Consider the following 13,308-nt stretch of genomic DNA (forward strand, 5'->3'; position numbering starts at 1 on the left):
GCCGGGCACACGCACGGGAGTCGGGGGCGAGCGCCCCTAGTGGCGGCTGAAAGAGCCGACGTAGTATGACGTGCTCTCGCTCAGGAGAGCCAGCTTGCCGACGTAGAATGGCGGTGCGCGGTCGGCAAGCAGTTAAAAACTCTTAACTGAAATTCCAGCATATCCCTGGGATCAGACTCATAGGATAATGCTAGGTTAGGATCCACTTGTTCCAGGAAGACCGAACAATGTCTATCAGCCTTGATTAAAACTGAGCATAGGGAATTGTCTCTGAATGAAGCCAGCATATTCCCACTAGACTGGGATCCTAACCCAGGAGTTCCAGATACATAATCATGCTGGACTCCAAGGCCCAACCATGCTACTGACTGATCGGTCAGCAGGAGTTTGCTTCGGTATGCCATTACTGCTATACCCTGGGCCCTTAGGTAGAGGCGGGCCCTAGCAGCCTCGTAAATAAACACACCTGCAAATGGCTCCTCATATGTGCATGTGGCCATTTTTAAAAGCCACATGCCTCTATGGAAGCGTGTGTACATGAAAATATGAAATCATGCAAATATGTTTTTGGCAAAAAACATAAAAGGGGGCGTGCTGCATACACGTATACATATAGCACGTGAGCTATGAATAAGCATCTTGCAACCAAGTATGCGCTATGAACGGGTTATGCAGCATTGCACAACATGCACCCCTGCAGACCCGAATTCCTATGCAAGGCCAAGGGATCCTGTATAATTAAGGAAAACTGAATTATCATGCCTCATAACTCAAAATGTAGGCAAACATGCATCCTTCTGCGATTCAGCAATTTCTATGCGATCCAACATCTATGCATTTTAAGCACTCCTGTGCGGACAAGTACCCTTGTGTGACCAAGGATTCTTGTATGATCGAGCGCCCCTGTGCGATCCAGCATCTTTATGCACTTAAGCATTTTAATGCGACTTAGCATTTCTGCGGCTCTGTGTGACCAACATGCCTGAGTGATCCAGGACTCGGGTGGTCAGATAACTCTGTGTGATCCCGCATCTTTATGCATTCCAGCATCTTCATGCGATTCCAGGCATTCCTGTGGAAACAAGCCTCTCTGTGTGACCCAATTATCCATGGGTAATCAAGGACTCAGGTTATCAGGTAAACCATGTGTGATTCCGCATCCTTATGCACTTAAGAATCTTTATGCGATTTTAGGCATTCCTGTGGAAACAAGCCTCTCTGTGTGATCAGATATCCCTGGGTAATCCAGGACCCAGGTTATGAAGTAATCATGTGTGATCCCGCATCTTTATGCACTTAAGCATTTTTTATGCGATTTTAGGCATTCCTGTGGAAACAAGCCTCTCCGTGTGATCAGATATCCTTGGATAATCAAGGACTGGAGTTACCAGGTAACCATGTGTGACCCTGCATCTTTATGCACTTAAGCATTTTTATGCGATTTTTAGGCATCCCTGTGGAAATAAGCCTCTTTGTGTGAACCAATATCCTTGGATAATCAAGGACTTGAGTTATCAGGTAACCATGTGAAATCCCGCATCTTTATGCACTTAAGCATTTTATGCAATTTTAGGCACTTTGCTGTGATTAAACACCCTTATGTGACCATGTAACATACAAAAAACATGTATATTTATGTGATCAACAATAAAACATGCTTTGTTACCTGTTTTTACCCCACATGCATTTTGAACCTTCCAAACTCATGTATATCATGCAAACATGCGGACTGGTAAAGAGGCAGTTATGCTCTGCAGATATGCGATTTAGCCAACCTGCAACATTATCCGTGTGCACAGCAGCAACTGTGCACCCCCCCCCCCCCGTTGTGCATTTGGTTAGCCTGAAACCACACCAGGATTTAGGCTGAGGGAATTTATATGCTGCTTGAATCTTTGAAAAGACTGCATCTGCAACCAGAGCCTGCGGGGCTTCCGATAAATTTACCCTCATTAAACCGACACCTGCTATTGTTCTCTGATAGTGCACCTTCATCCCCAGGTCTTTCAATCCCCTGGTTTGTGGATTTAAAGCAGGGAAAGGGACACACCCTGTTTTCTGCTTGTGAGGCTGTGAATATAACAGTTAACCTCTTATAGACCCATAGGTGCAATGCAACAAAACATATGCAGAGAGACTTCACTGTTGGGGGGAGGCTACAATCACCTGACAGGGCTGGTCGCTCATTGTGTGAGCTTTCTCCTAAGCCAAAAGCAGAGGAACTTAACCCTGGTGCATCCTTAGTCTAGCAATAATGCCTGCTAATCTGCACAGCCAGGTGCTGAGTAGGTGTCTTAGATAAAACTGTATTCAACATCCACAAGGTGTATTATGTGCTCAGGCTACTGTGTCCCCACTGGTTTTACCGAGCTCTGACGTCTGGGCCTATAGAAGAGGCCGCCCTGCGTCTGCCACATCGCTCCCCCTGCCCACAAAACGCGCGCGTAGGGAATGGTGAAGGCGGGGGGAGAGAGGGATCCCCCAAGGAGCGCCGTGGACCCGGACTACGAGGGACCCCCCCCATCATGGCGGAGCCTGAAACGGAGGAAGTAAGCCGCACCATAGATCAGCTAACCTTGAGCTTCCGTTCTGGAAAGCATGGTAAGTGAAACACCAGGCATGCCCTTCTTACTGGCTTTAGTAGTGGAGAACAGATAAGACATGCAGCTACTCATGGCCATCCAGCCCTCTCCAGGGGAGACATATGGGTACTATAGCCATCCTGTCTTAAAAGACATAGTGGTCTCTTTGCCCAGGCACACCTGCATTATAGGCAAGACCCAATAGCCCCCACAGGAGAGGACTAGGACCAGTTCGGGGAGGTATATGGGTGCTAGAGCCATCCTGTCTACAAAGACATAGTGGTTAAGTTGCCCATGCATAAAAGCATTATACAGGCCACCCCATAGACCCCGAAAAAAATTGAAGGACCTACTGTCGGACCAAGTCCCGTAGGCACCTTCACTTACCTCTCCACGCTGCAGGGTGTTGCTTTAAGCAAGAGGCCCAACCTTCACCCCTCACCGTGGGTTTTGTCCAAGACCTTCAGGGACCGGGGTCCATGGACAGGAACACCACACCCCTGGACCCATATCGCACCCTCTTAGTAAACTTTTGGTATTAGGAAATTGACCAAGTACTGAATAATCAGGATCCAGCCCTCAAAAGAGGAGCATTACAGGCCAAACCCCGTTCTTCTCAACCGGGGCCCGGGTACCGTCCACTTTGGCTCAGAAGCACTTTGGACGGATCCGGATTTATGGAGGCTTTTTACATCCAGCATGGATCCCTCCAGTGGAGCTCCTAAGAGCACATGTTCATTCGTGACCAACACCTTCAGGCACTGCCAGTATGAGAGGGGTTATATAGGGAGGGAACTTCTTGCTTAATTGATTACACCAGTGTCCAGCACCTGAAGGTAGGATATATAACCCACATAGTAATTACTATGCTTCTCTGTGTCCCGTGATGTACGATAAAGAAAAAGGCCAGGTCATGACGGGGGAGTAAATCTTCCGGAGGTGAAGTGGGTATAATTATTTTGACAGCTTATAAAGGATGTGCACCCAGCAGGCATTCTGAACATAACCTGACAGATCTGCTATGGAGGAACTTACCAAACAGAACCATCTTGGACTGGAGGCCTTTCAGGTAAACAATGTAACAGGCGCCAAAGAAAACGGCCAGGGCAACGAGCAGCATGGGGCTGGTGATGCTGTGAACGAGAGAAAAAGAAGATTGGTTAGTTGTGTACTTGGGGGCTTAAAGCGGGGGTTCACCCTAAAAAATAATTCTAACATTACATTGAGCCGAGTTGTGAGAATGACATTATGCTGACCTTTATCTTCTTGCCGTACATACCGTTTTATCTATATTTTCACCGCGGCTTCCGGGTATGTAATCCTGCGGGACTGGGCGTTCCTATTCACATGCTAATTGATTGACATGCTTCCCACCAGCGCATCACGAGTTGCCGAAAGAAGCCGGCCTGCGAGTCGGCTCTATACGGCGCCTGCGCACTGACGTTCGGCTTCTTTCGGCAACTCGTGACGCGCTGTATGTGCCGGTGGGAAGCATGTCAATCAATTAGCATGTGAATAGGAACGCCCAGTCCCGCAGGATTACATACCCGGAAGCCGCTGTGAAAATATAGATAAAACGGTAAGAAGATAAAAAAGGTCAGCATAATGTCATTCTCACAACTCGGCTCAATGTAATGTTAGAATTTTTTTTTATGTTGAACCCCCGCTTTAAATTTTCCCTTTATACATTTTTTCTCTTGAACCAGGGATGGAGGTGCTATACTCATACACCTCATTTAAAGTCCCAAATCTTCCCCTCCCCTTCTATATCCCCCGCTTTAATGATGTGCTGGTCACTTCTGCTGGAGTTCCTCCCTTCCGTCCCTAAAATGGACAAAGACTCCTCCTGTAGTATCTTCTATAACAAGGATATGCAATTAGCAGACCTCCAGCTGTTGCAGAACTACAAGTCCCATGAGGCATAGCAAGACTCTGACAGCCACAAGCATGACACCCAGAGACAGAGGCATAATGGGACTTGTAGTTTTGCAACAGCTGGAGGTCCGCTAATTACATATCCCTGTTCTATAACAAGGATATGCAATTAGCAGACCTCCAGCTGTTGCAAAACTCCAATTCCCATCATGCCTCTGGGTGTCATGCTTGTGGCTGTCAGAGTCTTGCTATGCCTCATGGGTCTTGTAGTTCTGCAACAGCCAATTGCATATCCCTGTTCTATAACGTATAACAGTAAAAATCCAACAGAAAGAATGAGACTTCTGTCTATAGAATGTGGTGACACCATGGAGTGGAGAAGCAGATATCTGATCTCTGGAGTCCTAGAAATTCAACATTTCATCTTGTAGATTAAAAGCGCTTAGTTATGTGCTATGGGGGCACCCATGCTGACACACTCCCAATCTGGGCTATGTGCATCCATAGACACAAACACACACACAGCATGGCTTGGCCATGCCCCCTGCTCCCTCTTCACAGGAATTGACTGACAGCATCAAGAGCCTATCTGCTCCCCTGCTGCTCTCAGAGTCTGTGAGACCAGGAAGAGAGAGTAGTGGCACTGCAGCCAGGAACAGCACTGGACCGTGAGAGGACTCAGGTAAGTGATTAGAAATGGGGGGGGGGGCAGGTATTGGAAGTTTTTTTTTACCTTAATGCAGAGAATGCATTAAGTGGACCCCCCACCCAAAAGGGGAAGCTCCTCTTGTTTGCACGCCCACCATTTACTACCACATTCAGTGATTTTTTTGGGGGGGGGTGGGCGGGTACCTGGTTTTGACAGGTACCCGCTCCCACTTCTGGCTCATATTGCTGCAGCGATCTTTGCTGCAGGTTTGGCCCACCCCTCCTTTCCCTGCAATCTTCTGAGACACATCACAGGTCCCAGAAGACTACAGGATCATTCACAAGGCGCAGCGTGACTCGCACATGCACTGTAGGAAACTGGTTGTGAAGGCTTCACTGCCCGTTTCCCTTACTAGACATGTTGGTGCACCCGAAGCTGATTGAAGAATCGGCTCGGGTGAGAAAAAAAAAATATATAAAAAAAACACACACACACACACACACACACACACACACACACACACACACACCTCAGGATTCCTGGACTGGTAAGTGTCCTTATATCAAAATCAGCAGCTACGGTATTTGTAGCTGCTGACTTAATTTTCTAGGGGGAGCTCCTCTTTAAAGTGGATGTAAAGCCGCTCTCATCCTTTCTAAACTACTGCCATAGTGCTGATCTATAAGGATATAGATGCCTCCTGCATGTATCCTTACCTGTCAAATGTCTCCCCTCTGTCTGTTAAAGGGAACTGAAAAACTGCAGATTCTGTAGGTGGGTCTGTTGTCTGGAGCTCGGTGGGTGGAGTCATGTCAGTAGACTCCCCGCCCTCCTCTACACTCCCCCTGTCAGCATGCATTTTCCCCTGTGTATTCCTTACACTAAATTCTGCTAGGATCACTAACATCCAGTCAAAATCCAGAAAAGTAACCACATGACTTCAGAAAAGGAGTGGGGGTGGGAATTAAAAAATATCCCCGTCTCAAGCTAGTGCATGAGATATGTAAATAACCTTTCACTCACAGCAAGGGGGAAGAACGGACAAAAGTTGTCTCCTGTTTGTCCGTTTATCTCACTGAAAAAAGAAAAGAGGATTGCTCAGAGCTGGATTAACTCCGTGTGGCAAGACTGGGCACAGATGATAGGAAATCTTATACTCTACATTGTGAAAGCAAAAATTTTATTTTTACTTTTACTATTTTTTTTTTTTGGAGATCTGGATTAAAGTGGTTCTAAACTCCCTTTTTTTTGCTGTGACAAAAGGGAGTTTAGAACCACTTTAATACAGATCTAAAAAAAAAAAAAAATGTATGTATGTATGTATGTATGTATGTATGTATGTATGTATGTATGTATGTATGTATGTATGTATGTATGTATGTATGTATGTATGTATGTATGTATGTATGTATATATATATATATATATATATATATATATATATATATATATATATATATATATATATATATATATATATATATATATAAATAAAGAAAAAAAAATACATTTTTTTTGCTTGCACTACAGTCTTAAGATGTTACTAAACCCAGCAGGACTCTGCATTCACGATATCTGGTCTCCCACAGCACACAGTAAATGGAAATTAATTATTTTAGTAAATATAAACGGCTAAATAAAAAAATAAAAAAAGATAACATAAAATAACTCACATGCAGTAGAGGATGAGGCCCAGGAAAATAAATATGTAGTTGCTCTGGAAGTGCTCCACATTCCGTGTCACCCGCTTACACACATCGCCAAAGTTCGGCGGACGGGAGAAGCGCCTCTGGTCGACAAAGTTGTTCCACGGGCGGATGTGAGCCCGGCGTCTTATCAGCCAGTCCTTGGCTGTGCTCGGACTGATCATCTTGGGAAATATCCTGCCAAAAGGAACAGCAAACGGTGAATAGAAGCACAAGAATATCTTCTGGATCATCAGATGTACAGCGCCTTGAAAAAGTATTCATACCCCTCGACATTTTCCACATTTTCTCATGTTACAACTAAAAACATGAATGTATTGGGATTTTATGTGATAGACCAACACAAAGTGGCACATAATTGTGAAAGGAAAATTATAAATGGTTTTCAAATTTCTTACAAATATGTGAAAAGTGTGGGGGGCATTTGTATGGCGCCCCCCCGGAGTCAATACTTTGTAGAACCACCTTCCACTGCAATTACAGCTGCAAGTCTTTTTGGGGATGTCTCTACCAGCTTTGCACATCTAGAGAGGGACATTTCTGCCCATTCTTCTTTGCAGAATATCTCAAGCTCTGTCAGATTGGATGGAGAGCGTCTGTGAACAGCGATTTTCAAGTCTTGCCACAGATTCTCAATTGGATTTAGGTCTGGACTGTGACTGGGCCATTCTAACACATGAATATGCTTTGATCTAAACCATTCCATTGTAGCTCTGGCTGTACGTTTAGGGTCGTTGTCCTGCTGGAAGGTGAACCTTCACCCCAGTCTCAAGTCTTTTGAACTAGTTGTATCTATTTGTATGTCTAATGGGGATCCCAAAATTACACAATTGCTTAAATTGATTAACGTTAAGTGGGCCAAAATGTCTAACAGGATTTTGTCTAAGATTGTCCTGTATTTGGCTCCATCCATCTTCCCATCAATGCAGACCAGCTTCCCTGTCCCTGCTGAAGAAAAGCATCCCCACAACATGATGCTGCCACCACCATGTTTCACAGTGGGGATGGTGTGTTCAGGGTGATGTGAGGGGTTAGTTTTCCACCACACATAGCGTTTTGCTTTTAGGCCAAAAAGTTTTTGGTCTCGTCTGACCAGAGCACCTTCTTCCACGTGTTTTCTGTGTCCCCCACATGGCTTCTCACAAACTACAAACTGGACTTCTTATGGCTTTCTTTTTGTCACTCTTCCATAAAGGTCAGATTTGTGGAGTGTATGACTTAGGCCCCTTTCACACTGGGGCGGGAGGCGCGGTGGCGGTACGGTATTAACCCCCGCTAGCAGCCAATAAAGGGTTAATACCGCCCGCAATGCGCCTCTGCAATGGCGCATTGCGAGCGGTATTACCGCAGTTTCCCATTGTTTTAAATGGGAAGGAGCGGTGAAGGAGGGTTATACACACCGCTCCAAAGATGCTGCTTGCAGGAGATTTTTTTCTCTCCTGCCAGCGCATCGCCCCATTGAGAATGCTGTGCAGGAGTTTTTCAGGCGGTATTAAGGCGCTATTTTTAGCGCTGTACCGCCTGAAATACTCCTCAGTGTGAAAGGGGTCTAATTGTAGTCCTGTGGACAGATTCTCCCACCTAAGCTGTGGATCTCTGCATCTCCTCCAGAGTTACCACGGACCTCTTGGCTGCTTCTCTGATGAATGCTCTCCTTGCCCGGCCGGTCAGTTTAGGTGGACGGCCATGTCTTGGTAGGTTTGCAGTTGTGCCATACTCTTTCCATTTTCGGATGATGGATTGAACAGAGCTCCGTGAGATGTTCAAAGCTTGGGATATTTTTTTTTTATAACCTAACCCTGCTTTATACTTCTCCACAACTTTATCCCTGACCCGTCTGGTGTGTTCCTTGGCTTTCATGATGCGGTTTGTTCACTAAGGTTCTCCAACAAACCTCTGAGGGCTTCACAGAACAGCTGTATTTATACTGAGATTAAATTACACACAGGTGGACTTTTTACTCATCTTCTGAAGGCAATTGGTTACCCTTAGATTTTAGTTATATCAGAGTAAAGAGGGCGGAATACAAATGCACATCACACCTTTTTTCTTTTTTTACAAATAAATATCTGAAAACATTTATCATTTTCCTTCCACTTCACATTTATGTGCCCCTCTGTGTTGGTCCATCACATAAAATCCCAATAAAATACATTTGTTTTCGGTTGTACCATAATAAAATGTGGAAAATTTGGGGGTATGAAAACTTTTTCAAGCCACTGTATATTGTATATGCAGGATGCAGACTGAACTGATGATCACTGAGATGACATGAAGGATTAAATGACATATTTGTTAGTAAATAAGCCTACTTGTTAATAATTCCAGCAGGTCCCTCTTCTGCTCCTCCATTTAACACTTCCCCATTCTTGCCCGCCATGTTTAGGTGTTCTGGCAATACTGAGCCTCCTGTGAGAGGAATAGAGAAAAACGTGAGCCGTTTCACCTGCCAGAGGATTTGCATTTCTGTCTATTCAGTCCTGAAATTTACACAGCTCTGCCACACACACACACACACCACGAGCACCACTGACACACTCTCTCAGGTATATTCAGCATTCTTACTGAACAAAGAAGGAGCAGCAGCAGACTAATGAAGCCATCTTTCTGCTTACGTCTCCTATAAGAATGCCCTTACCAGCATGCATGCAAACAGAAGTGTCTGGCACCCAGTTTTGTCCCTCTCCCACTCTGTATAAGGACTGCGATACCAGGTCAAATCCAGGTACAGTGGAACCTTGCGATACGAGTGTTGCTGGCGCAAGTGAAAACCAAAATTATTCTATAATAGTGGGTGTGCTGCAATCAGAAAAAAAAGGGGACAAGAACCCCCAATGGAGTCTTGTCCTTAAAAAATGAATATAGTATGTGAATTGCGCTCCCCTGGTGGTTAGTCTATCGCCACCTACTTCCGGGCGATATTTTTAATTATTAACCCCCAATATATATCACCTCCATTGACAATACACCGAATATGTATAAATGTGTGCCAAAGATGCTTATATACAGCTATTCTTCTCAGAGAAAAATGTATATATGTATGTATGTATGTATGTATGTATGTATGTATAAAAAATCTACCAACATAGCAACAAGTGATGAAGATGATAATTTTTCCTATTGTCTAAAATAAAAAACGTCGAAGTACAAAAACGTCGGACGACGCTGTATGCAAATAAGCATAGAATATGAGCAACAAACCGCCGGAAAAAAATGCCCGAAAAAACGACTGACGCTCAGGTGTGAATGCATCCTAAGTCCCCTTCAGTGCCACCCATAAGTCCCCTTCAGTGCCACCCATAAGTCCCCTTCAGTGCCACCCATAAGTCCCCTTCAGTGCCACCCATAAGTCCCCTTCAGTGCCACCCATAAGTCCCCTTCAGTGCCACCCATAAGTCCCCTTCAGTGCCACCCATAAGTCCCCTTCAGTGCCACCCATAAGTCCCCTTCAGTGCCACCCATAAGTCCCCTTCAGTGCCACCCATAAGTCCCCTTCAGTGCCACCCATAAGTCCCCTTCAGTGCCACCCATAAGTCCCCTTCAGTGCCACCCAGCGCCGCTTATCGGTGCCCATCGGTGCCGGCATATCAGTACCCATAATTGAAGAACAAAAATGTACTTATTTACAAAAAAAATTAACAGGAAAAAAATAAAATAAAAAATAAAACTTATTTTCAAAAATATGTCGGTCTTTTTTTTTAGTTGTTGCGCAAAAAAATAAAAAAAATCGCAGAGGTGATCAAATACCACCAAAAGAAAGCTCTATTTGTGGGAACAAAATGATAAAAATGTCATTTGGGTACAGTGTAGCATGACCGTGCAATTGTCATTCAAAGTGTGACAGTGCTGAAAGCTGAAAATTGACCTGGGCGTAAGTGCCCGGTATGGAAGTGGTTAAAAATTTTTAAAAAAATAAATAAAAAAAGGTCATGGATAATGTTTTTCTATATCTGTACACAAATGTTTTGCCTTTGATTTCTATTTTTAAAGCAGAAATAAGTTGTTTTACAAGGTGATGGTTCACATATTCTTTAGACTACTCGGATATCCCACATACTGCAAGTAATAATTCATGTTGATACTTCATCCCCCCCCCCCCCCCCAGGGAGAGGCGAGAGCTGTGTTCTCAGTGATGTCACACCCCTAGATTCCAGGATCCTGTATACACCGGACACGACAAGGTGACACGGTGTCAGAGCTCCGTGTACAGATTAACCCTTCAGGACTGACATTACATGGAGAAATGAGTAGGGAGCCGAGACTTGTAGCCCATGAATGAGTGTCTTGTTTATGTGGCTCCAGTCGTCAGCCCGCCTCTGCACAGACACGCGTCCCAATTGGACAGCCCTGTAGGAGAGCGGCACCGAACCTACACCGTCCAGGCAACCGCTGCATCCCAGTACAGGCGGCCTACACACCGCACCACATAAACAAGGCACTCCTTCACAGGATACAGGCGTCAGCACCCGTCTGAATAAGAGAGGTGAAGACAATGGGGGGCGATTTACTAAAACCCGAGTACAAAATCTATGCATGGCAGCCAATCAGCAGCTTTCACACTTTTTTTTCGATCAAAGCCCAACTACTTCAATACCTTTTGCCCCCTCCTGCCCAGGACAATTTTGAGCTTTCAGCGCTGTTGCACTTTGAATGACAATTGCGCGGTCGTGCTACACTGTACACATATAAATTTCTTATCATTTTCTCCCCACAAATAGAAATTTCTTTTGGTGGTATTTGATCACCTCTGCGGCGGTTTTTATTTTTTTCTAAAGAAACAGAAAAAGACCAAAAAAATAAAAAAAATAAAAGGGTTTTCTTTGTTTCTGTTATAAAATTTAGTTTTCTACTTCACTGACGGGCACTGATGAGTTGGCACGGTTAAGGTGGCTCTGATAAGTAGAATTGATGGGCACTAATAGTTGGCACTGATGAGCAGGTACTGACAGGTGTTAATGCTGGGAACTGATTGGCACTGGCAAGTAGAGGGGGGTGTCGGACGGAGAAAGATAGCATTAGCGGGAAGGTACCATGGCATGTAGCGGGGGTGTCGGACGGAGGAAGATAGCATGGCGTGTAGCGGGAAGGTACCATGGCATGTAGCGGGGGTGTCGAACAGAGGAAGATAGCAAGGCGTGTAGCGGGGGGGGGGGGGTGTAGGGGGAAGGTACCATGGCATGTAGCGGGGGTGTCGAACAGAGGAAGATAGCAAGGCGTGTAGCGGGGGGGGGGGGTGTAGGGGGAAGGTACCATGGCATGTAGCGGGGGTGTCGGACGGAGGAAGATAGCATGGCATGTAGCGGGGGGGTGGGTGTAGGGGGAAGGTACCATGGCATGTAGCGGGGGTGTCGGACGGAGGAAGATAGCATGGCGTGTAGTGGGGGGTGTGTGTAGGGGGAAGGTACCATGGCATGTAGCGGGGGTGTCGGACGGAGGAAGATAGCATGGTGTGTAGCGGGTGGGGGGGGTGTAGGGGGGGAAGGTACCATGGCATGTAGTGGGGGGTATTGGACGGAGGAAGATAGCAAGGCGTGTAGAGGGTAAGGGGGGGGGGGGGGGTGTAGGAGAAGGGAACCATGGCATGTAGCGGGGGTGTCTGTCGGACAGAGGAAGATAGCAAGGCGTGTAGCGGGGGGGGGGGGGTGTAGGGGGAAGGTACCATGGCATGTAGCGGGGGTGTCGGACAGAGGAAGATAGCAAGGCGTGTAGCGGGGGGGGGGGGTGTAGGGGGAAGGTACCATGGCTTGTAGCGGGGGGTATTGGACGGAGGAAGATAGCAAGGCGTGTAGTGGGTAACGGGGGGGTTGTAGGAGGAAGGTACCATGGCATGTAGCGGGGGGTGTCGGACGGAGGAAGGAGGAAGATAGCAAGGCGTGTAGTGGGGGGCGTGTAGGGGGAAGGTACCATGGCATGTAGCGGGGGTGTCGGACAGAGGAAGATGGCAAGGCGTGTAGCCGGGTGGGGGGGGGGGGGGGGTTGTGTAGGGGGAAGGTACCATGGCTTGTAGCGGGGGGTATTGGACGGAGAAGATAGCAAGGCGTGTAGCGCGGGGGGGGGGGGGGGTGTAGGGGGAAGGTACCATGGCATGTAGCGGGGGGTATTGGACGGAGGAAGATAGCAAGGCGTGTAGTGGGGGGTGTGTAGGGGGAAGGTACCATGGCATGTAGCGGGGGTGTCGGACGGAGGAAGATAGCAAGGCGTGTAGGGGGAAGGTACCATGGCATGTAGCGGGGGTGTCGGACAGAGGAAGATGGCAAGGCGTGTAGCGGGGGGGGGGGGTGTAGGGGGAAGGTACCATGGCTTGTAGCGGGGGAAGATAGCAAGGCGTGTAGTGGGTAAGGGGGGGGGGTTGTAGGAGGAAGGTACCATGGCATGTAGCGGGGGTGTCGGACGGAGGAAGATAGCATGGCGTGTAGCGGGGGGGTATTCTACGTTACATTAGTATGTGTCTTTTTGAGCATTTCTTGTAAAAACCAACGTTCCTTACCGGTAACGG

General features: G+C 46.6%; 1 protein-coding gene across 3 annotated transcripts in view; it reads right to left on the bottom strand.

The window, feature by feature from the left end:
* The window catches only part of RABAC1 (Rab acceptor 1), a 42,018-nt gene that overhangs the window by 15,178 nt on the left and 13,532 nt on the right, over positions 1 to 13,308 (bottom strand). For 2 of the 3 annotated variants that reach the window (XM_040327325.1, XM_040327326.1), the window contains exons 2-4: positions 9,125 to 9,221; positions 6,780 to 6,989; positions 3,618 to 3,715 (exon numbers count right to left, since the gene is read on the bottom strand). In XM_040327325.1, coding sequence (XP_040183259.1) covers positions 3,618 to 3,715; positions 6,780 to 6,989; positions 9,125 to 9,221 — 405 coding nt within the window. Of the gene's footprint in view, positions 1 to 3,617; positions 3,716 to 6,779; positions 6,990 to 9,124; positions 9,222 to 9,450; positions 9,476 to 13,308 lie in introns of those variants that run through there. The other variant, XM_040327327.1, reaches the window with a different exon arrangement.

This window comes from Rana temporaria, chromosome 10 (assembly GCF_905171775.1).
Source record: "Rana temporaria chromosome 10, aRanTem1.1, whole genome shotgun sequence".
In the NCBI taxonomy this organism is placed as follows: Eukaryota; Metazoa; Chordata; class Amphibia; order Anura; family Ranidae; genus Rana; species Rana temporaria.